Source organism: Abramis brama (genome assembly GCF_963993115.1).
Source record: "Abramis brama genome assembly, chromosome: 12".
Lineage (NCBI taxonomy): Eukaryota > Metazoa > Chordata > Actinopteri > Cypriniformes > Leuciscidae > Abramis > Abramis brama.
The window spans coordinates 3,327,962-3,354,089 of NC_139974.1; the positions used below are offsets into that span (position 1 = coordinate 3,327,962).

The 26,128-nt window shown below is 37.0% G+C and overlaps 1 protein-coding gene across 8 annotated transcripts in view; it reads left to right on the forward strand.

Moving 5' to 3' along the window:
- Nucleotides 1-4,726: 4,726 nt before the first annotated feature.
- Nucleotides 4,727-26,128, forward strand: part of LOC311093937 (protein NLRC3-like) — a 36,570-nt gene continuing 15,168 nt past the window's right edge. For 2 of the 8 annotated variants that reach the window (XM_084131616.1, XM_084131623.1), the window contains exons 1-6: nt 4,748-4,949; nt 10,275-10,346; nt 10,798-10,910; nt 11,105-11,221; nt 11,474-11,587; nt 17,932-19,692. In XM_084131616.1, coding sequence (XP_083987742.1) covers nt 10,290-10,346; nt 10,798-10,910; nt 11,105-11,221; nt 11,474-11,587; nt 17,932-19,692 — 2,162 coding nt within the window. In that variant the 5' untranslated portion in view covers nt 4,748-4,949; nt 10,275-10,289. Of the gene's footprint in view, nt 4,950-7,137; nt 7,202-9,967; nt 10,108-10,274; nt 10,347-10,793; nt 10,911-11,104; nt 11,222-11,473; nt 11,588-17,931; nt 19,693-26,128 lie in introns of those variants that run through there. The other 6 variants (XM_084131620.1, XM_084131618.1, XM_084131619.1 and 3 more) reach the window with 6 other exon arrangements.

Here is a 26,128-nt window from a genome sequence, read left to right on the forward strand (position 1 = left end):
CGAATGGCTTGAGGGTGAGTAAATCATGGGTTTAATATCATTTTTTGGGCAAACTATCCCTTTAATGTATGAGTCAATATAATAAATAAATATATATATATATAACAATAAGTCAAAGTAATGTGTTGAGTATAATTTTTGTTCGTTTTATTTGTTATTTGCAATGCCAAAATGGACAATAAATGGATTTGGCATATCCGAATATTGGGAAGGTATGGACAATGAATATTTTATTCCTCAAGACAAAGCACGCGTCAGAAACAGACTAAGCCATTTGCGTCCCTACAGAGGGGAAAGGGAGAGAAGAAAAATATAATTTAGGCTAGGTTGATATTTTGAACCAATATTCTAATGCCATCCTAAGTTATAACTTATACAGTTATGTGAAAGCAATGCTAATGATATATTATTATTATTATTATTATTTTATTTTTTTGGAAGGCATCCTAATCTCAGGAATTTGTTCTTTTCAATCTCGCTCCTTATGGGGAAAAAAACAACAACAAAAACAAGGAAGTTAGCTCTTGTTAGTTATATTTTTATAGACTCTGCATTTGCACTGTAGAAATAAGATACAAGAACTACAAGAACATAGATTATTCATGTGTTATGAATATTGAAATCTAAATTCTGATTTGCACTATATAATTTGTACTAGTATAGAGTTTGCTGTTCTCATCGTTCTGTGTGTTAATGGGAAGATTGTATGCTCTGACTGTGATCCAGGTGGTGATATATCTGTCTCGTACTGGATATTTCGAATGTAACGGGTATTATTGTCAATATTTATGGTTTTAATCAACAAAAAGACAACGAAAAACTTATTGATCAAGTAGAAGAACATGTGTTGAAATTACTAATTACTACTACTACTTTTTGGAGGGGATTTTAACGTGGCTCTGGATAACGTCTTCGATAGATGGCCTCCAGAGTCCCCTGATAACTGGAGTCTGTACTTAAAGAGGTTTATGCAGAGATTTCCTTTACTCGACTGTTGGAGAGAAACTCATCCTTCTCAAAAACACTTTACATGGAGCAACAATTCTCTTTCAAAGCAGTCTCGTATCGATATGTGGGATATCTCTAGAGATCTAAATAATGTATCCTCTAATATTACTCCATCACCTCTCTCTGATCACAGATGCATATCCATTTTCATTCCTCTTTCAGATACTGCTGACTTGCAAAGATTTACCTCCTTTTGGAAACTGAACAATTCATTGTTTAAATATAAAGAAGTAAAATATCAAATTAAATGTATAATCACTAGTTATTGGGGAAAAGCAAATAAGGAAAACAATTTTTGCAGTAATTGGGAATTAGTGAAATATGAAATTGGTAAATACATACATACTTTTGGTAGCAAATTGGCTAAAAAGAAAAAGATGTATGAGAGTATTATAATATGTAAAATCTCAAATCTTCTATCTGAAATGGTTCTATCTGATGTTGAAAAGGTTGAGCTTGCTCATCTTCAAAATGCGTTGGATGAGGCTTATAAACAAAAAGCTGAGGGGGCATGTATTAGATCACGGAAAAGATGGATTGAGGAAGGTGAGCAAAACTCTTCTTATTTCTTTAGATTGGAAAGACAACAAATGGAAAAAAATCAGATTGAAAAGCTTATGATTGATGGAACTCTCCGTGAAGACCAAAGAGTCATTGCTAAGTTTTGTGCCAAATTCAATCATGATTTATACACATCTAAATTTAGCAAGCAACATGCTCATAATTTCTTTGATTCGTTATTTTCCATTAATCAATTATGCTGATCAAGCCTTCTGTGATTCTCCCATTACTTTAAAAGAAATTGATGAAGCAATTAAATCTTTAAAAACAAATAAATCCCCTGGTACAGATGGACTAATGTCAGAATTATATCACGTATTCAGTGAAAATAAAGCTCCTTTCTTATTAAATGTCTTTAAGGAAAGCATAAACAAATCGTCTCTCCCTCCGACATAATGCCAAGGGCTGATCACTTTAATTCCCAAACCAAATAAAAATATTAATTTAATAGATAATTGGCGTCCTATAACGTTACTAAACAATGATTATAAAATAATTGCTTTATTAGCCAAAAGATTAAAAGGAGTATTACATTCTATTATTGATGAAGCACAGTCTGGCTTTATGCAAGATAGACACATATCTAACAATATAAGATTAATATTAGATATTTTAGATTATTCTGATATAATTAATAATGACAGCCTAATTTTTTTCTTAGATTATTGCAAAGCTTTTGATACTTTAGAACACGTTTTTTATTTCAAGCTCTTAAAAAAATTGGATTTGGTGATTTTTTTTTCCTTTTCTTTCTGTAAGACGGTTAAACTGTTTGTAAATGGAAATAGTTCTATTAAACTAAAAAAACGGTACCTCTCCCAGATTTTTCCTTAATCGTGGTGTTGGACAGGGTTGTCCAGTGTCTCCTTATTTATTTTTAATTGCAGTGCAATTTCTTAATTTGCATATTACAAGGAGCAACCTAAAAGGCATCACTGTAGGAACTAAAAAATGAATCATAAGTCATAAGCTGATGACACAGAGATGTCTTTAGAAGACTCTTCTCAAATCCCCATAGCCTTAAATATCCTTCAGTCATTCTCTAGAGCTTCTGGTCTAAGTCTGAATAATGATAAATGTGAATTATTGCCCATTAAAAATTTTAATGTTTCTTCAATATGTGGCATAGCTGTTAAAAGCACTGTAAAATATCTTGGCATAGAAATAACTAAAGATAAAAATAGATGTGCAACAAACTTTAATCCGATTATTGCTAAAACAAAGAGAAAACTGAATCGCTGCTTCAAAGGGATCTATCTATTAAAGGAAGAGTTTTGCTCACTAAGGCCGAGGGACTTTCACGTCTCTCGTATGCGGCTCAATCTCTCTATGTTGATAAGTCCACATGTAAATTGATTGATAGAGATCTGACAGATTTTGCCTGGAAAAATAAAAACCACTATATGAAGAAATCGGTTATTCTAAACAATAATAACAAAGGTGGCTTAAATTTGATTGATTTTATATTCTTTAAATTATACTTTTAAAATAAATTGGCTTCATCGTTATTTGAAAAATCAAGACTCCATCTGGAATATCTTCCCACAACAAGCTTTTTCACATATTGGGGGTATAAGATTTTTATTAATGTGCAATTACAACATATCTAAAATTCCCATCAAACTTTCAAATTTCCACCAACAGGTACTTTTGGCACGGGCTTTAATATATAAACACAATTTCACCCCCCCCCATAAATTCTTTATTTGAAATAATCAAAATATTTTATACAAAAATAGATCTTTATTGATAAATGGTTTAATAACGGCTTACTTTTAGTACGTCAGCTATTTAACAACCAAGGCTTTTTAATGACTTACACTGAATTTCTTTCTGAATACAATATGCCAGTGACCCCAAAGAGTTTGCCATAGTTATGGGAGCAATACCAACAATCTGTACTCTCTTAAAAAACTGTTTTCACTCTATAATTACTACTTTTCCTGAGCCAACTGAAACTCCAATATAAAATATGTTTTTCAGGAAAAAAAGATAGAAATAATAAAGTTAGATCCCTTTTTCTCCTGCAATCTCTTATTGGAGTAATTAATTAACAAATTTCAATTGGAAAAAGATTTGGTCCTTACAACAGAAATATTTTCTAACTAATAAAGTAAAAGAAGTGTCCTTTAAAATAATAAATAAATTCTACCCTGTTAAATATTTTATGATTAAATATAAAAATAATATTGACACAAGATGCTCATTTTTCCAAGTTCACACAGAAACTGTTTATCATTTATTTTGGTCATGTTTCTGAACAACTATGGAAAACTATGGAAATATTTATTAAAGATAATATCCAGCAAGATATATCAGTAACCTTTAAAGACATTATTTTTGGATACTGAGTCTGACCCCAATAAAAAAAAGCTTGTTTTGTTATTAATTTATTTAATTTTATTGGCAAATTTTACATTCATAAATGTAAATTCACCAATAACAAACCAATTTTTATTGTTTTTTTTTTAATAATTTAAAATGTACCTTAACATTATTTCATCCTCAGTAAATAAGAAAAACAGTAAATATTTTAAATTGTAATGACTTTAATTTGTGTACACTAAATGATATATAAGATGTCTTACCCTCATGATTCCTTTTTTCTTCTTCTTCATTTTTCTTTATTTTTATTGGTCTTGGTTATGCACTGCTATTATGTATGTTCAGATGACATTGTACATATTATTATATTTTGTATTGACATTTTTGTAATTCTGATACAAATTTGTGGCATGTTTGTCATCTCTGTATTGTTTGCAAGCATAAAAAAAAGAAAAAAGAAGCGCTCGGAGGTGGCGTCTACTGGGTCCTAATGTCCTAACTCCTACAGTAGGATAAATGTAACTTTTCCATATTAGCTGAATGTTACCTGTTGCTCGTGTAGTTTGAAGACTCGCGGCGAACTGCTGTAGATCCGCTGCAAAGGAAACTCCGCCTATGACGTCACCTCCGCCAAATGCTTACTTCCGCCAATTTTTTTTAAATAATATATTTTTTTGTATTATTATTTTTTAGTGGCAATGGTGTATAAGTGTATTGATATTTATTATAATATTTATAATAATAATAATAATTTACATTTATCAGAGAGGGGCACAATACATTTACACAATAAGGGGCAAAAGGGGCTAAGTGAAAGTGAAAGTGAAAGTACATTACAGTGTGTTTTATTTACAAGCGCCATTTTACACCCGGGTAACGGTTTAAGAATCTTTAAATGAGAACAACGGATCATAGTATCAAGTGATGTTTGTATATGTAAGTTTGCTTTAACGTGCTGTTGATGGAGAACTCGAGCCTCGAGGTGTTTAATAACTTTATATTCAGAGCAAGTGTTCCGGTGTGGCGCATGAAAATGAACTTACTTCCTCACTAACGTAAGTAACCATGAAATATTAAAGTACATTACACATGAAATTCTTAATATGCAGTTTTTTTTTTTAACTTATCAATTATTGGACATAGACATATAGCCTAGACCCTGTATGTTAGAATACACTTTTACACGTTTTATGTAGGTCTAATTTTCGTTTTCATTAGGCTACTAAAAACCAAACTTTTCTCTTTAACCTCTGTAGAGTTTGTTTCAAACTTTTTTGTGCTGTGTTTCTTAAACTTTGATATCGTTTTCTGTGTAAATGAATGTCAATTACAAAGAGTGCTGTTGTTACAATCTCCCTTTATGTAACGTCATTTTTATTGAAAATTTAATACCAATAAATACATTTATTGGTTTACATAAAAATCAATAGGAAACATTTTAAAATACTTGGACCTGTGTATACTGTATTAGTCAGTTTCACAGATGTATTAAATGTGGGTTTACAGTAAACTGTCCCATCTGCACGGCTGGACTGGCCATTGGGCATACCGGGCATTTTCCCGGTGGGCCGACGTGCTTTGTGGGCCGATCCATCTCATAAATACATATTTTTTATTATTATTATTATTTTATTTTTTTTAACGGCCCATAAAATGTGTACATCGACGGCCCGTTCGTTTTGTTTTGTTTTGCTTAATTGGCGGCGCTGGGTTTGTGCCGGTGTAATGCATTGGTCAAAAAAAGTCAGTGTTAGTTTTTTTTTCCTGACAGACCAGCCCATGAAACACGCAGATCAGCGGCTCATTGGCTCTTTCCTTGATTGACACTGGGCTGGCCCAATCACAACTTTAAACGAGTGAGCGAGCGTGCAGCATTGTCAGTGTGTATCTGTCAAAATACACTCACCTAAAGGATTATTAGGAACACCTGTTCAATTTCTCATTAATGCAATTATCTAATCAACCAATCACATGGCAGTTGCTTCAATGCATTTAGGGGTGTGGTCCTGGTCAAGACAATCTCCTGAACTCCAAACTGAATGTCAGAATGGGAAAGAAAGGTGATTTAAGCAATTTTGAGCGTGGCATGGTTGTTGGTGCCAGACGGGCCGGTCTGAGTATTTCACAATCTGCTCAGTTACTGGGATTTTCACGCACAACCATTTCTAGGGTTTACAAAGAATGGTGTGAAAAGGGAAAAACATCCAGTATGCGGCAGTCCTGTGGGCGAAAATGCCTTGTTGATGCTAGAGGTCAGAGGAGAATGGGCCGACTGATTCAAGCTGATAGAAGAGCAACTTTGACTGAAATAACCACTCGTTACAACCGAGGTATGCAGCAAAGCATTTGTGAAGCCACAACACGCACAACCTTGAGGCGGATGGGCTACAACAGCAGAAGACCCCACCGGATACCACTCATCTCCACTACAAATAGGAAAAAGATCACCAGTTTCACACAATTTGCACGAGTTCACCAAAATTGGACAGTTGAAGACTGGAAAAATGTTGCCTGGTCTGATGAGTCTCGATTTCTGTTGAGACATTCAGATGGTAGAGTCAGAATTTGGCGTAAACAGAATGAGAACATGGATCCATCATGCCTTGTTACCACTGTGCAGGCTGGTGGTGGTGGTGTAATGGTGTGGGGGATGTTTTCTTGGCACACTTTAGGCCCCTTAGTGCCAATTGGGCATCGTTTAAATGCCACGGTCTACCTGAGCATTGTTTCTGACCATGTCCATCCCTTTATGACCACCATGTACCCATCCTCTGATGGCTACTTCCAGCAGGATAATGCACCATGTCACAAAGCTCGAATCATTTCAAATTGGTTTCTTGAACATGACAATGAGTTGACTGTACTAAAATGGCCCCCACAGTCACCAGATCTCAACCCAATAGAGCATCTTTGGGATGTGGTGGAACGGGAGCTTCGTGCCCTGGATGTGCATCCCACAAATCTCCATCAACTGCAAGATGCTATCCTATCAATATGGGCCAACATTTCTAAAGAATGCTTTCAGCACCTTGTTGAATCAATGCCACGTAGAATTAAGGCAGTTCTGAAGGCGAAAGGGGGTCAAACACAGTATTAGTATGGTGTTCCTAATAATCCTTTAGGTGAGTGTAGATGGAGAAGAAACGCAAGGAATGTGCAGATAAATAGCGTGAAAAAAATAGAACCAGGCCCTTAAAGCAGACGATTTATGTGTCAAAATATATGTTTTCTGACCTTCATCAGCTCCAGCGGCAGATGATGATAGTGAGGAGGATCAGGAGAGAGATGAGAGAGTGTAGAGTCCGCGGTAAGCAGAACTACTTTCAAAACACTTAGGCTCTGTCATGAGTGTAGGAACCCATAACCCAGTTACAGATAATTTCCACATCTGCATAGTTGACGATTACCGCAATTCACTAGAAATTTAATGAGAGGCGTTTGTAAAACATGTTTTCCGCCAAAATAAAAGCTTGATGCAGTTTGCGTCAAAATAAAAGATCATGTGCTTATCTCTTTCAAGTATAGAAATTGGTACAAAACTAATTATGAAAGTTTCCTTTATTTTTTAGTGCATTTGTTTTACAAAATATGGCTAGGACAGTAATAATACTGTCATTGGATTAATATTATAACTATGTAGTAGGTGTAATGTAAATAGACACTGTAACTAAAAGAGGTTTGATTTTTTCTTTGTTTAATTTGCACACTGAATATGGGTTGGAGCTTTTAATTTTGAACTCTCAACGTGCACCAGATTGATGAATTTAAAGGTGCTGTATGTAGCTTTTCTACCAAAACGAATCCTTGTTTTATTGCCTGTGTGTGAAAGGGTTGTAATCTCACATTAAAATGATCCACGTTGCGGGTTTTGCTATTACCTCTGAAAGCAAGTATTCTTATTTTTATGTGAAGGTCCTGGGTCGGATTTATCGCCAGTGACGTCACCTGCATGCGCGCTCCCGAGCCTCTCGACTCGTCTAGCCTACTGACTTTGCACTCAACAGCGACGACACTGCAACTTATGACATGGACTTATGACTTATGCAACTTATGACATGGACTTATGACTTATGCAACCTAAGAAACGACCTGCGCCCAGCAAAACACAGACTCCAACACAAACTCCACATATTGATAAAAAACAAACAAAAAAGTTTTTTCTGCTGAAGCTCGTATTAAAGGCCAGACGTGAATCGGATGAACTTCGGGTAAAAAACACGGATCAACATCGGCAGGGCATTTGAATCATGGAGAAACCTTATCTACAAACCTAGAATGTACATTTCCTGAAGAAAATGTGAAGTGGTGCTTGCAGTGGCAAAATTCGGCACGGTTGATAGGGTTCCATACTTATCATGGTACGAGCATGGAGCATTAGTTCAACGTCAAGCTGATAAAAGTAGCCTATTATTGTAACGTTACAGTGGGAGTTTACCTGAGTTTACAGCATGTTGTGTGATGCTTTCTCTGGTGTGTTGCGTCTCAGTCAGGGCCGGGTTTCCCGATAACGATGTATCTTAGTTCTTAAGAGCGCTTTCTACATGCAAGATTACGAACGCTCGCAGCAATTCCACGAGCGTTTCCCAAAAATGAACTTAACATGAACGCACGAGAACGCGCTCTACGTGCTACTTAAGAGTCGCTGTCCATTCGTGAAGTTCTGAAACATAACCTTATATGGAATCGTATTCTGAACGTTTAACCTAATAATTGTCATCTGTTATGGATTAGCAATCAAGACAAGTCTATATAAAGCACCTACAGGCGGAGGCACTGACAAAATGGCTGAAAAAAAAACCGTAAAAAAAAAAAGATGTAATTTTTAACAGATTTAAAGGATTTGTTTTATTTATTTTTTGTTCATTCATTTCATTTTGATTAAAATTATTAAATTAAATTATTTCAATTTTTTTGTTTTGTTTTCTGACCTTTTTAATTATTTAATTTATACATTAATTTAACCAACAACAAAAAAGAGTAATAAAGTGTACAATAAAGTACAATCAAAACCTTATATTATAATCACATACATTTGAATAAAGTTAAAGGTGTAATCTGCCGGTTGTCCTGCAGGTGTCCTCATAAATCTGTCTTCTTATGATGAACTTGAGGATGTACGATTACTCCAGAGCACTCGTAGATCTACGAAGATTTTCAAGTGCTACTTAAGCTACGATGCTTTTGGGAAACAGACCGTAATATTAAGATCAGTCGTACGATCGTTTTTACGATCAACTTAGGCTTACGATTCTTTTGGGAAACGCAGCCCTGGCCTGTACCCACAGTGCTCGCTCATAAATTCGAGCACGCGTAAGAGCACGCGCTTGTAAACTTATTGGTTGCAATCTGAAACATCACCGCTAGAGGCCGCTAAAAACTACATACAGCACCTTTAACATTAAAATGCACAAAATTTTCTCACGGGGGGCATGCCCCCGAACCCCCCTAGAAGACCCGAGGTCCACCCACCACAGAAACACTTGTATTGCTATGCCAGAGCCGCTTATAGCTTGTTTTAGGATTCATCACTGTGGTGTTACACCTGGCTCAAAGATGTAACATAAAGGGAGACGACACGGCGGAATCACATTTTAACATAATATTTATTACAACAAAACACAATGATACATAATTGGAGCATGGCTCTGGCAAACTGCTCGAGCAACAAAAGAGCAGCCGTGCCAACAAACTCTCGCACCAGGTTTAAATAACAGCCAAGACAAGCATCAGGTGTACTCCAATCACGCCTCAATCACAGAACCTGCCAATGAAAAGAAAGAAACCAAAACACCCAAACCAACACAATCCTAACAGTGGAGTATAGTTCAACTGTATTAATAAATGTCAAATTTTTACTTATTTCATCTGATAACTCTCACTCGTTCCTATACTCACTCATTACATGGCATTAGTGGTTTTAATGAATAGGAGTTGGTATGCATATAATTAAGGGTGTGCAAAGATGGTGGTGTTTATGATCATATAGTGGGCCGGTCTGGGCCAAAATGCCAGGGACGATTTTTTGTCCCAGTCCAGCCCTGCCCATTTGTACAATATTTGAGGCTTCAGTGGAAGAGCATTAAACTCTAGTGTTACAAACTTCCCAGTCTGTTCAGCCGAGATATTTCTGTTTTAAACACACACAGATGAAATACTGGAGCAAACGCTACAGATCTGACTGAAGAAGAGAATCTGCTGATTCAGATGATGCCAGTTCTGAACATTTATTTACATGATTGAAAATCACATTAAATGTTGATAATTATTGATTAGAAATCTGATTTGTTTGGTCTTCATAAACACACTGAAGAAAATGTCAAATGAAATGTATTGTATTTGAGTGTGTGTGAATGAGTGTTTCTGATCTCTTACTCGAGCAGCTCCATGAAGACTGAATGAATCATGGACGACACACACACATTCAGACATGGAGATTCTTCTCCAGGATTCAGGTACTTCAATCTTCATATGATCTTAATGTTATAGAAGACTCATTTTCTGCACATAACAGGGTGTTGTGTGTGTTTGCCAGGGTCTGTATAGTGATCTGTTGTCTCTATCATATTCTGGTGCCGGGATATACAGTAGTTGGAGACACTCAGGGTCTTTAAACACTGTCCAAAGACACACAGATACAGTAGACAGCTAGATGATATATGACATTATCCTTGGACAGTCTCATCTCTCTCAACATACATTTATTTGTATGCATGTTTATGTCGTTAAATGTAACTTTGCATAATTTTCCTGTACAGCACTTTGGTCAACTTTGGTTGTTGTAAAGTGCTTAACAAATAAAGTTGGTATGGTATGGTATACGATCTTAGACAATCTTCTCATGTGGGATTTATTTTCATGTTAAATCAGCCAAGTTGATTCTTGTCTCTATTCTGTTAAAGTCAGTTTAAGGGTGAAAGATCAATCTCACCGGAGTCCAGCTGTGTGTCCATGAAGAGTGAGGCGTCTATGGAGCAGCCAATAGCATTTAAGGGAAAACACTCATCAACTGATCTGAGGTACAACATTTGATAGATAGATAGATAGATAGATAGATAGATAGATAGATAGATAGATAGATAGATAGATAGATAGATAGATAGATAGATAGATAGCTAGTCTATATAAAGTTTATCTACATGTAAAATTAGCAATATGAATTCTTGTCTATTATGTCATATCTGTTATTTTTAAATTGTCTGTTCTATTGAAGCCAAAGTTGCAGACAGAAATCAAACCCACCGGAGTCCAGCTGTGTGTCCATGAGGAGTGACGTGTCTATAAAGCATCCAATAACATTTAAAGAAAAACACACACCAACAGATCTGAGGTACAACATTTTTGTCTAGAGAGACTAGATCAATTCTTCCCAGATCTTCTCTGGATCCCCGAACACAACCACGACACATTTTCTTATGTCTCCCTCATATAAAACACCTGTTTCAGCTCATCAGCTCATTAGTAGAGACTGCAAGACCTGAATAGACAGATGGATGAATAAATGTAGATAAACCTCATATAGAGACCAATCTATCCATGTAAAATGAACTATATATATATTCTTGTCTGTATTCTGTTGAAGTGGATTCCCCCAGCAGAGATCACAGGCTCCAGAGTCCAGCTGTGTGTCCATGAAGAGTGACCGGTCTATGGACAACATGACATTTAAGAGAAGACAAAAATCAACTCAAATGAGGTACAACATTTCTGTCTAGACAGACTCATCCTGATAGTAACTCACTGTACTCAGACTATCCATTATTAATAACAGATAAAGTAAATGGTAACTAGCAACACTTTTAACGCCAGTTAACTTCTTGTTTATTGAAGTATTGTTACAAGTGCTATAACACTCATGCAGTCTTGCTGTTGGTCTGAATATCAGCATGATTTTTAGGGGTGGTTATAAATATAGATTTTCTTATGCATTACATTCTTCATTTGAACAATCTGAAGATCATTTACCAAGATTGATCTTTTAATCTATTATTTTTCAGTTGATTAATCAAACTTGATTAAAGAATAAAACTTTACTAAAAGTTCAGTAATTGCAGTATGTTACTTTTGTTACTTTTTATAAAACAGAGCGTACGCTTTCAACTTCATTCAATTTAATCACAAATTACAAATACTGTCACGCTGGTTGATGAAGCAGACAGACGAAGCTCGATTCCTAACGCTAACAAAGATAATGTACACAAGCAACAGTGTGTTTTAACATAGACATGAACAATAACCGACCAAGGACAGAACTGAACGGGAGAATATATATACAGGGTAAATGAGGGAACTGCTGTAACTCGACACAGGTGGATGAAGGTGAACTAATCAGGGAAAAACAAGAACAGATGCAGAGAAGACGAACATAATTGTGACAAACACGTTTTGCCGCTCTTTAATGTGGCATGACAGATTCTTTATTGTTAGTTATAGCATGAATGAACCATGAACACAATAATATATGTTGAAATATAAAGTACAACCATGGAGAGATTAAACAGCTTGTGAACCAAGTAACATTACATTTAACTCAGAAAAGTTATACAATGGTCATACAGTAATTCATTAGTAAGCTAGAAAGAACACTAGAGAGTTATGTTCTTAACCTATTAGGGATGTTGTTTGTTTTTGAGCTTCTTAGTTTCAATTAAATATAGGTTTATTATTTACAGGTTAACTAGTTTACAAAAAGGCATACTTGTAACAGGACAACTGCAAATTTTCCCCAACAATAGTTATAAGCATGATTGGATGATATAAAGATGTGACAACTGCTTTAACCCTCTGAGGTCGGCAAACGCGCCGGCGCGTTTTGTTGGATTTTCTCCACATTGTAGCAATATAAACTTAAATTACTCCGCCATTTATGGTCATACAGAAAAAAGAAATATAAAAAAAGAATCTGTGATATTTCTACTTTTGAATGTGTCCACTTACAATCAAATCAAAACATTGTGCTTTTGTAAAATAAAGAAAATAAACAGGGTGTGCGTTCTGCCTCTCCGCGACGGTGAACTTTTTTTCTTGAGCACATCTATAAACTGAAACAAAACTCAGCGAATACTTGTTACACATTTATGAGCCATATACCTTTATACACATTTAAGTGTGTACTTTTAAATGATCGGATTCAAACTGAAAACAAATATTCTCTGTTTAAGTAATTTGTATAAAACCAACAAGATGTCCAGCTTCTCAAACGCTTCCTAATTATTTTTAATTTGACCATGCCCACTCGCGCAAAAGATATTCACATGCAAATCTCCACATGGAACGCGATCGCGCTCATTAAGTTACCTCAAAAACAAAACACCAAAACACTTCACAAGTCTCTGCTTTTCGTCGAGTTTGACGGCACCGTGAGCTTACATTGGATTTACCTCAGAAGAAGAAGAACGCGATTTGAAGACAAGAAAGATGTAAGGTAAGAAATTCTTACATATTAGTTTGTTGTTTGATATTTATCATTGCGACTGCTCGATCCTTAAGCATTAGACGATCTGCAAATCCGTCGATCTGGGCTTTGTTTATAAAACAATCATCGTCGAAATGCAGGGAACAAACAGTCTTACACAACTCTGTTTATGCTCAGGAAAACAAACTCCATCCACGGGTCCCTTAATGCTGGGTTCTTTGGGAATCTGTGCAGGGTTGTCTTGCCCTGGCAACCAAAAACACACTTCTTTGGTGACATTGACTTCCCAAAAGCCGGGCAGGGCGCTTTGATGGCGTACTGCTTTCACTCTCTTGCTCTGGTCTACGAGTGCTCGCGCGCCCGCGATCTTACCGGAGAAGTGCCCTTAGGACCCGTATAAGGAAATTCCGCTACATCTGACGTCACACATGCCCATACTCGAAAAAAACTTTCCGAAACTTGTGACAAACCGGAAGGACAATTTTTGGCACAGAAATACTCCTTCAAAAGTACAATTTAATTTTTGAAACTTTGTCCATGTTTAGCATGGGAATCCAACTCTTTAACAGTGTAAAAAACTCAGTATGCATGAAATAGCATTTCACCCCCCCTTTAATATTTAGACCCGTGTTTACTGTTACTGTGTTTGTGGATATCTGCTCAAACGTATATAGCCTATGTATATGGTAACCATAATGTTTTATATTTGAGCGTGATCGCGTTTGAATGTATCATATTTTGGATCGTGATCGCGTTTTAATGTATCATATTTTGGATCGCGATCGCGTTTGAAAAGCAAAACGCACAAAAAAATATATTGACCAAACGGCTTCATGTTTTTACTATTATCTCATTTCATATCATCATAACGAATGGAAACATTTGAAGTAACATGATAATCAATATATTTTTCTCTAGCTTAGTTGTTACTGAAATCTTTTGGAAGATTTAGGCTGCTATATAGGTTATTGTTATTATTATTTTATCCAGCACTGCGCATAGCCTATGCCTACAAGGCACAACAAACCTGGTGTTCATTATATTATATATTGTTGGAAACATTTCTCTCTGTGTGTGTGTGTGTATTCTGTGAATTTTAAAAAGCAATTTTAACCAGAAAAAAAAAAAAAAAAAAATTCCCAAAATCGTGCAGGCCTTTCTCTTGATATCAGTATGTTCACTTTTTTTTTTTTTCAGGGCCCAGATGCCACTGAGTCCTGCTGACTTCAACATTCACATGAGTCTCTGTACATGAACATGGTAAAGTGAAAATCAAACACCTTGGAAATGAAAGGTATGTACAATGTTTTTAGGAATGGCACAAAGGTCTCTGTCTTTGGATCATTGTTTTCAATAAGTGCTTTTTTGTAATTTGTTGTGTATCTTTGGATTATGCTGTGTTGTAAATAAATCCAAACAATTTAAAAGCCATTCTTTTTTAAATCTACTCATTATTTGTGCAAGGTTGCTCAGAATGACAGGGCCTGATAGCTCCTAATAGAGCCGTTAGGGGAGGGTCTTTGTCTTTCTCAGGTGTGAAAACAATACATATTAATGACCTCCCGCATAAAGCTTTCTCACACAAAACACGTTGTAAAAATTTTAAATCAATATATTGTCTTATCTGAATGAGCAGTCAGGGTGATTTTCACATAGTTTTGGAGCAAATATTCTAGGCTACGTGATACAATTTTCAAAAGTCTTGTGAAGAAATAATCAGTATGGGTTTCATGGCCTTATTTCAGTAAGAATTTTTTTTTGTATTTTCACAAACCACGCATAAATGTCATTATCTCAAAACTACAAACTTTTACATACATGCTGCTGATATATTATTGTAGCAGAGTTTGTGCTGAATACAGTGTAATCAGACTTTAGCCATGAAAATGTCACAAGTAACAGAAATAACCACAAATGTCAGAGCATGTCAGAACACCTCCAGGGCCCAGAAAACAGCTCAGACCCCAGAGGGTTAAACTATTAGGGATGTATTCATTATTTAATGCACGTCATTATCTGTTTGTTATATTGTTAAATAAAAGGTTCAATAATTGCAAATAATTAGTTTGTGTCAAAGTGTCACAGTAGCCGCGTTTCCACTGTCGGGCCAGGGCCGGGCCAGGGCTTTAAACGGGCCGTGCCGGGCTAATAGCCTCGGGCCAATAGCACCGGGCCTGCGTTTCCACTGTCGGGCCAGAAGCTCCACAGCACTTCACTAAAACACTCCTCTCTGGAACAACGTCACACTAACCCATCATTTCACCAACAAATGGAAGTTTTATCAGAAAACTAATCAGAAATCACTGGAAATAGCGTTGAAAACAAACATGATAAAAGCGTCCGTTTGCTGGCATTTTTGTTGTTTACTTGAATATTTAAAACCTAAGCATCGATGCCACCAAAAATACGATCTGAGGAGCTGTAGCACTTTCTCGACTCCCATACAGATATTTTCAGTCAGAGAAACAGAGGAAGCTCCCGAAAAAAAAGTTGCTTTATTTTATCATAGTTCTCCAAGGTCAGTATAAAGAGATGAGACGTAGGCAGGCTACTGACAGATAAAATAAAAACATGACTGTGATAGCCTTTATGATTGGTCTGGTTTCTTCAAGCGTTCACTATGTTTTTTTTACTATGCGTATATTCAAGCATTTACTATGTTTACTATGGTAATGGTTAGCGTGCATAGTCTTTTGCATCACAAACAGAAGGAATTCAAACATGAACACGAGTTAAATTATTTTAAAAGTCTTTAATGCTGACAGAATCATCTGGCGCTGCCGTCTCCCGAACTCAGGTGAACTCCGCCTCTGGTGAACTCCGCCTCTGTTCGTAACCACTCCTCTAGCCCGAGCTGGCCCGCTTTGGCCCAAGGTATTCGACAGGCCAGAAATCCTGGCCGTTGGCCCCGAGTAAGCCCCGATCAAGCCCCGGAAGTGACAGTGGAAACGCGTCTGGCCCTGGCACGCACTAGCACGGCCCGGCCCTGGCCCGACAGTGGAAACGCGGCTAATGATGAAGCGGGTCACATTTCTTTTTCTATTAAAAAGAGTTCATTATTGTTACCATCAATGTTTGAAAGACTTTCAGAGCCTCTCAACTCTTTCAGGAAGTTCAGGAGCTGCAGGTTATGTGAATTAATTAAACCGGCCTTGTGTCATCTACAAAATTCAGATTTAATTTAATGTTTATTCTGTCTGAATTCAATTGAATTCAATAATTTGGACATTGTTATTCATTTTTACCTTTTAATATTATAGTAATGATCCAAGTGAAGCAGGTCCACTGTATAGTTGTAACAAATTCACTGGAGGCAAGTTGAGATGAGGACCCAAACGCAAACTTAATTATCAAACAAAACAAACACAAAACAAAAGCATGAACAGGCATGGAAAACTCAAAACTAAAACAGGAACACAAAACCAAGACTAGAAAACAATAAACCGGCTCTGGGACATAGAACAAACAATACTCGACAAGGACATAGGGCAAACATGAGGGCTTAAATACATAGACTAATTACAAGACAAGGAACACCTGTGAATAATGATCAGACGATTACCAATGACAAGACACATGGCAGGATCACATGACAAACAGGGAATCACATGACAAGACACAGAAACATGACAATGACCCAAACCGTGACGTAAAAAATATTTTACTGCATTAAGGCGGGCGTACACGGTGCGATTTTTGCTGTTTTTATGAGCTCGCAGATGATTTTTTTCACTCGGGAGAAATCGAGTGGAATCGGTGATACTCGCATGGTCGCGGCTCGCAGCGTGTGAGAGGAATTACGAGCCGAGCCGAGCACGTTATGAGCACCTCCCCGACCTCCCGATAATTTTTAAACATGTTTAAAAAATTCGGGGAGTCAGCCCGATTTTCACCTGCTGTCCCCTATTGCCAAATCATACACAACCACGTCGATGGAGCTATACCTCAGTGGCAGCAACCATACAGCGTGCGCATACACTGTCTCTCTCTCACACTCACTCACACACACACACACACACACACACACACACACACACACACACACACACACACACACACACACCTCCCTCTCCCTCTCTCTCTCCTAAGTTTTTATGTTGAAAGGCTACTGTTCTCTGCTTTACAACAAATCATTTGCACACACATTTCTGTCATTTTTTCTATCTGAAGCTTTGCATGCATGCAACATTGACGGTCTCTGTGTTTAGCGCGAAAGCTCACGTGATTGCTGGCGGCTCGGGATGAAATTCGTGCAGGACAGTCGTGCCGCGTACCAGCTGCTTTGACGCGATTATCAGTTAAACTGACTCGCAACGTGTGCAATATCTCACGACCTCCCGAGTGTCCGAACCTGGTCCGATCTCGCACCGTGTACGCCCGCCTTTAGTTGAGTTTTTTTCCCCTACAAAATGTACATGTATCTCAAATATTTCCAGATTTATTTGAATTGAGAACAATCAAATAATGAAACTTATATCGATATCCAATTCCTAGAGGATTGTGCAAACGGCCAACAGCACTGTTGCTTGTGTGATATTGTCTAATTATTTAATTAGAGAGTGTTGTTATTTTACTAAAACTTATCTCTTTATGTTGTAATCTGTCAATCTTTCACTGGTCCAAAGCAGATTCAAATCAAATCTGCTGAAGAAGTTTCAGTGTCTGTATGAAGGAACAGCAAAGCAGGGAAACCCAACACTCCTGAATGAGATCTACACAGAGCTCTACATCACAGAGAGTGAAAGTGGAGAGATCAATAATGAGCATGAGGTGAGACAGATTGAGACTCAATCGAGGAGAGCATCAACAGAGGACACACCGATCAAATGTAATGACATCTTTAGACCTTTACCCGGACAAGACAAACCCATCAGAACTGTGCTGACAAAGGGAGTCGCTGGCATTGGAAAAACAGTCTCTGTGCAGAAGTTCATTGTGGACTGGGCTGAAGGGAAAGAGAATCAGGACGTCCAGCTCATATTTCCACTTCCTTTCAGAGAGATCAACTTGATGAAGGACAAAACACTCAGTCTTTCAGATCTTCTTCATGTCTTTTTTCCTAAAACAAAAAAAATGGAAATATCCAGTGATGAATATAAAGTGTTGTTCATCTTTGATGGTCTGGATGAGTGTCGTCTGTCTCTGAACTTCAAGAGCGAAGTGAAACTGTGTGATATATCTGAATCAGCCTCAGTGGACGAGCTGCTGATGAACCTCATTGAGGGGAATCTGCTTCCCTCTGCTCTCATCTGGATCACCTCCAGACCAGCAGCAGCGGATCTCTTCCCTTCTGAGTGTGTCCATCGAGTGACAGAGGTACGAGGCTTCAATGAGCCACAGAAGGAGGAATACTTCAGGAAGAGAATCAATGATCAGAGTCTGGCCAATACAATCATCACACACCTAAAGTCCTCGAGGAGCCTCCACATCATGTGCCACATCCCAGTGTTCTGCTGGATCTCAGCCACTGTTCTAGAGAAGATGTTGAGTGAAGCAGAGAGAGGAGAGATTCCCAAGACTCTCACTCAGATGTACACACACTTCCTGATCATTCAGACCAACATCAAACATAAGAAGGACTATAAGAAGAGAGTGAAAGATGAAGAAGACATGATTCTCAAACTGGGGAAACTGGCTTTCCAGCAGCTTGTGAAAGGCAACCTGATCTTCTATGAGGAAGACCTGAGAGAGTGTGGCATTGATGTGAGAGAAGCATCAGTGTACTCAGGATTGTGCACTCAGATCTTCAGAGAGGAGTTGGGCTTGTATCAGGGGAAAGTCTTCTGCTTTGTTCATCTGAGCATCCAGGAACATCTAGCAGCTCTATATGCACACATTCACTTTACAAATGAGAACAGAAATGTGTTTGACAAAACCAAACAAAGTTTCTTTTCTAAAATCTTAAACCATTCATTATCTGAGCTGCATCAGAGAGCTGTGGATGAGGCTTTACAGAGTAAGAATGGACATCTGGACCTTTTCCTGCGTTTCCTTCTGGGTCTCTCATTGAAGTCCAATCACACTCTCTTACAAGAACTACTGACACAGACTGGAAGATGCTCCTACAACAAAGAGGAAACAGTTCATAACATCAAACATAAGATTGGGGAGAATCGCTCTCCAAAGAGATCCATAAATCTGCTCCACTGTCTGAATGAACTGGGTGATGATTCTCTGATGCAGGAGATCCAACATTATCTGAAATCTGGAGAAATAAGAGAAACCAAACTCTCCTCTTCACAGTGGTCAGCTCTGGTTTATGTGTTGCTGACATCAGAGCAGAAGATGGATGTTTTTGATATAAATCAGTTTATTGGAGCACAAAATACAGCAGATGAAGTTCTTCAGAAGCTCCAGCCTGTGGTTATAGAATCCAGATCAGTTCAGTAAGTCACTCTGACAACAATCATTACACTGATAGAACTTGATCACATTTATTATTTTTGGAATGTGCTTTCGTACCAAAATAATCATGTAATAATACCTGAATTAATAGTTATTTAAACATGAACTCATGATTAGCGAACATATTAACTCACTGATTCTTGAGATAAGGGACAAAAGTACTTTTGAAAAGTGACAAACAAAAAATCGATACTACATTCATTTGAATTGGATATCTTCATAAACACGGGTCTCATCTATCATACCATGAAAAGGAACAGGTTTTTTATTTAACCACTTTTTATAAAAATGGACATTTACTCACTTAGTAACTTGACATTTGTCAACTCCGTCTGACACATGAAAATATGTTTTTTTGTGTGTTTGATCAATTCAACAACACTGTAGCATTTTTGGCATAGAAATACTCCTTTAAACGTACAATTTAATTTTTGAAACTTTGTCCATGTTTAGCATGGGAATCCAACTCTTTAACAGTGTAAAAAACTCAGTATGCATGAAATAGCATTTCACCCCCCCCTTTAACTACGTCAGGAGTCATAAGGATTCATACATAAATAACAGCAACCTTAACTACATGTTAGTACATGTTTCATAATTAGGCTAATGCATTAAAATGCACTATTCAAACTTAAATGGTTGTAATTCAAGAATGCATTTGGGTATATACCTAAGTTTGGACTTGTTTTAAAGAAAACACTCAGCAAATTATTGCTGAAGAGAAAGCACTTAAAAAAAATTAAAGTATGAAAAAGTTATGGAAGTTTAAATTTACAGTAAATCAAATATACTGTACTTAATATTATTTTATATAAAATATTTTACTCTAAAATTAATATTAAATCAAAGCCATATATTTAACCAAGTTGTGTTCCAAATTTGAGGTTGATATCACAAAACTTGAAGTTCCCATGAGATTTTGTTTAGGCGTAATACCAAAAATAGCCACCAGGTGATATACATTCCATTGAATTTAATTGTATGCATGCTGCCGTATCAAATTAATACATTTCTGTCCAAATATCACTTCTGTCACAAAATATCGAACCTTGAGACTCAGACCTTTCTGACAATATTTTGTCAAGATTTGAAAAGGTTTTGATCATAATTATGAAACATGATTACGCCCAAAAGGGGTGGAGCCAGATAAAAGAATTTAGAGTACCGTTTCTATGGTAATGCAATGTCCAATTTCAAAACGGTTTTCACAATATGAATTCTGTGTTTGTAAGCTTTCAAATGATACCTAATTTATGATAACTACTAAAATATGTGATGTAATAAAAAAGGCAATAAAAAAGATAATATATTTTAGAGGATAATATAGATATTATACTTTTTAGACGATAATATTATTTTATAATTTTTTATTGTCAAATACTGGATTACATGTTTTATTATTAACTTTCAGCATGAAAACCAAAGTTTCAATTATTAAAAGTGTGTGCATCGACTTTTTGTGACAATTGCCAGAACTCCTGTTATGATGTAGATTTTTTTGAGGTGCAGTCTTGTCATAAATTCATCTATTACTGTTCCTACATAATATGTAACAAAAAACTAACAGTGCTAAAATATCTATTTAGGAGTCTTAGACCTTTCCAACGATATATAGTTTGTCATGATTAGATTAGGATTTAATTGTAATATAGTGAATTAAAAACTCAAAATACAAAGATGGTTAAAATTAGGGTTTTGATTTTTTGATTCTTTTTTATACCCTAAACAGGCCTCAGGAGTCACATATATTTCAAAACATGCTAAATAACAACATGAACAACATATTAATTAATTTTATTCTTCAGCACCTTAAGACAATGTTCACAATTAATGTTAGCAGTATTATTATTAAGTTTAATATATATTTACTTTCCTCAAAATCTGAATGTCCTGCACCACCGGTAGACATGTTGGATTTAGGTCAGGCTGACTAATTTATCACAGAAAACTTGAAGCAAATCATGTGATCAGCATACTCAGGCTGTGATAAATGATAAAAGGATTTGATGAAAAAATAGTTATTTTGCCCCAAAAAAGACAATAAAAACTATGTGACTCCCAGGTCACATTGCCTGTTTTAGGGTTAAGTAAGTTCAGCATTGATTCATTTCCATTGTACAAAATCATTTATTATGTGGAGCAAACCGTGATGCCATCATCAAACTCAGTTCAGTTCTCATACAATGTTGTCAAAGCAGGCAGATAAAAAAAATTAAGAATAATAAGTGTTCTTAACCCTCAGAGGTCGGAGATCACGCCGGCGTGATCTGCTCGCTTTTTTCCTTATGAGTTGAATTGAGACCCAAAATACTCTTTTGACTTTGATTTTACAAAACAAGTTTCATACATCAATCGATTCTGTTAAATGTGTATTATTTTTGTGTATACTCACAATAAAAACAAAGTGTTGTGCTTTTTGCCAAATAAAGAAAAATAAACACGAAGCGAGTTCTGCCTCCTCTCTGTCAGTGTAGTCCATTCTGAAACGCGTCCGAAAATGAACCAAAACTCAGCGAATACTCAGTCAAACAGCCATTCAGACATACAGGCATGAAGCTTGAATTATCTTCTTTTAAACGAAGTAATTTTTATAAAAAACAAATATTCACAGTTTATGTAATATGTATGCAAAGAGAGAGGTGTCAGTCGTTCTCATCTCAGCTAATTAAGTTTTAATGTGCTCCGCCCACGGAGAGCACGCGCTATTCAAACGCAAATGTGAGCCGATCCAAACAAACCTGTAAAACGCCCATCAGCTGGATAACACACCGCGAGTTCACTTTCAGACTTATGTACTTTACGATGCTGTGAGGAATAATACTATCTTGATAATAATCCTGCAAAAATTTACCTCAGAAGTTCTGGAAGTATCATTTCGAGGAGCAAACGGATCCCGCTGAGGAATTAGGTCAGTTCTGTTTGCTTTGTTCTAATCGGAATGAATGAACGCAAAGATGCGTGCTGTTGTGGAGCTACTACAGCTGGCAAAAATACTGTTTTAATATGAATCGCGTTACTATGAATGAATGAACGCACAGATGCGTGCTGTTGTGGAGCTACTACAGCTGGCAAAAATACTGTTTTAATATGAATCGCGTTACTATGAATGAATGAACGCAAAGATGCGTGCTGTTGTGGAGCTACTACAGCTGGCAAAAATACTGTTTTAATATGAATCGCGAATACAAAGAAAGATTACACTGGAAATATTGTTACAATTTTAAATGTTGTTGTAATTGTATAACCTTAAAAAAAAAAAAAAAAAAAAAAAAAAAAAAAAATTATATATATATATATATATATATATATATATATATATATATATATATATATATATATATATATATATATATATATATATATATATAAGGATAGATGTAAACAAAATCTTAAAAGGTCATTATAAGCCTTATCTTTAAATAATTTTATTATGCTTTATTAGTGACACATTTGGGAAGAGAATATATTCCAAATCTGAAAATACAGTATGAGAACAATTAACTGCACAATTACTAGAAATGTTTACCTTGGATATTGTACAATTTGCAAGCAAAATTTGTGGAAAAAACAACAAACCAGTTATATATTGTCCTTGCATTCTTGTGGCTCAGTCACACACCTGAATGAAAGGCTCATTACGTATGCAGCCTCATTATGCGGGCCCCATTGACTCAGGTGTGAATCACGCCCACCCGCATATGGCCTTTCCAAACAAAAAGTGTTTTACAAGATTTAAATCAATGTATTGTGTTATGTGAATGATTAGGCAGGATGATTTTCACATATTTTTGAAGAAAAAATTCTAGGCAACGACATCCATTAGTCAAAAGTCTTATTTACATATATTTAGAATGTGTTTTATGGCCTTATTTCAGAAACTTTAGTTTTTTGTTTTTTAAAAAACCATGCATAAACATTATTCTATCAAAAATACAAACATGTACATGCAAGTTGTTCACATATTATGGTAGCCCTGTTTGTGCTAAATAGAGTGAATTTACACCTTTGCCATTAATATGTTTATAAGCAACTGAAAAAAGCACAAATGTCAGGGCATGTCAGAACATCTCAAGGACCCCAAAAACCCCTCAGACTCCAGAGGGTTAATATAGTTTCCAGGAACTATATTAAACAGGAAACATGACAATAAGTTTAACCCTCTGGGGTCTGGGGTGTTTTTGGGGCCCTTGGGATGTTTTGACATGCCCTGACATTTGTGCTTTTTTCAGTTATTTATAAACATGATAATGGCAAAGGTGTAAATTCACTCTATATAGCACAAACTGTGCTACCATAATATGTAAGCATTGTGTATGTAGATGTTTGTATTTTTAAGAGAATAATGTTTATGCGTGGTTATTGAAAAAAATAAAAATGAAAGTTGCTGAAATAAGACCACAAAACTCATACTAAATATGTGTCAATAAGACTTTTGACTAATGGATGTTGTCGCTTCGAGTTCTGGCTTCAAAATTATGTGAAAATAGTCTTGCTTTATCGTTCACATAAAACAATACATTGATTTAAATTGGGTAAGACAGGTTTTGCTTGGAAAGCCAATATGCGAGGGGGGCGTGAACGAGGAGTGGTTTACACCTGAGAATACAATGTCCCACCCACTCTGCATAATGAGCCATTCATTCAGGTGTGACACTGACTGAGCCACAATGCAAGGACAAAAGATATATTTAGAAGAAGACTTATATTGACCATTTAAGATTTTGCTTACATCTATCTTGTAAATATCTTTTGCTAATTTATTAAAAAGGTTACAATTACAACAATAACTAGATGCAAAAGTTAGTCGAGACAAACTTTAAGTTGGCTTGAGAAAGTTTGGACCAGAACGTTTTTTGCTAGGCGGTTGCTAGGGTGTTTTGGGTGGTTGCTATGGTGTTGCTAGGCGGTTGCTAAGGTATTCTGGGTGGTTGCTAGGCGGTTGCTAGGGTGTTCTGGGTGGTTGCTATGCTGTTGCTAGGTGGTTGCTAGGGTATTCTGGTTGGTTGCTAGGGTGTTCTGGGTGGTTGCTATGGTGTTGCTTGGCGGTTGCTAGGGTATTCTGGGTGGTTGCTATGCTGTTGCTAGGTGGTTGCTACGGTATTCTGGTTGATTACTAGGGTGTTCTGGGTGGTTGCTAGGCGGTTGCTAGGGAGTTCTGGGTGGTTGCTATGGTGTTGCTAGGCAGTTGCTAAGGTATTTTGGGTGGTTGCTAGGTGGTTGCTAAGGTCTTCTGGGTGGTTACTATGGTGTTGCTAGGCGGTTGCTATGGTATTCTGGGTGGTTGCTATGCTGTTGCTAGGGTGTTCTGGGTGGTTGCTATGGTGTTGCTAGGCGGTTGCTAAGGTATTCTGGGTGGTTGCTAGGCGGTTGCTAGGGTGTTGTTAGGCAGTTGCTAGGGTGTTCTGGGTGGTTGCTATGCTGTTGCTAGGTGGTTGCTAGGGTATTCTGGTTGGTTGCTAGGGTGTTCTGGGTGGTTGCTATGGTGTTGCTAGGCGGTTGCTAGGGTATTCTGGGTGGTTGCTATGCTGTTGCTAGGTGGTTTCTACGGTATTCTGGTTGGTTACTAGGGTGTTCTGGGTGGTTGCTAAGGTATTCTGGGTGGTTGCTAGGCGGTTGCTAGGGTGTTCTGGGTGGTTGCTAGGCGGTTGCTAGGGTGTTCTGGGTGGTTGCTATGCTGTTGATAGGGTGTTCTGGGTGGTTACTATGGTGTTGCTAGGCGGTTGCTAAGGTATTCTGGGTGGTTGCTAGGCGGTTGCTAGGGTGTTCTGGGTGGTTGCTAGGCGGTTGCTAGGGTGTTCTGGGTGGTTGGTATGGTGTTGCTAGGTGGTTGGTAGTTGTCACAGATGGTTACTATGGAGTTTTGATAGAGTTCTTTGCATGATCTTGGCATGATTTAGCACTTAACTTATCGCTATTAGCATGTAGCTATTCACTGTTAGCATGAGTAGCATGTTGGAAGTGCTGTTTGCTAGCATGAGTCAAAAGAGCCAAACCTCATCTCTATACGATGTTCTAATACAGAGATATAGGTCTTGCAAAATGGTTGCTAGGGTACTCAAGTTTGGTTGCTATGGAGTTGCTTGGGAGCTGGGAGCTTTAAACTTAAGAAGTTTGAAGTTTAAAGTAGTTTAAAGTAGTTTGACGTTTATGATAGATAAATAAGTTAGATAGATAGACACACACACACACACACACTAACTCACACACACTCACACACATACACTGACACAATCACACACTCACTCACACACACACTTTCTTTCACACACAAACACATGCACAGACACACTCACTAACTCTCACACACACACATGCACAGACACGCTCGCTAACTCAGACACACACACACTTACACACAGACACGCTCACTAACTCACACACACACGCACATACACCCACCCACCCACGCACGCACAG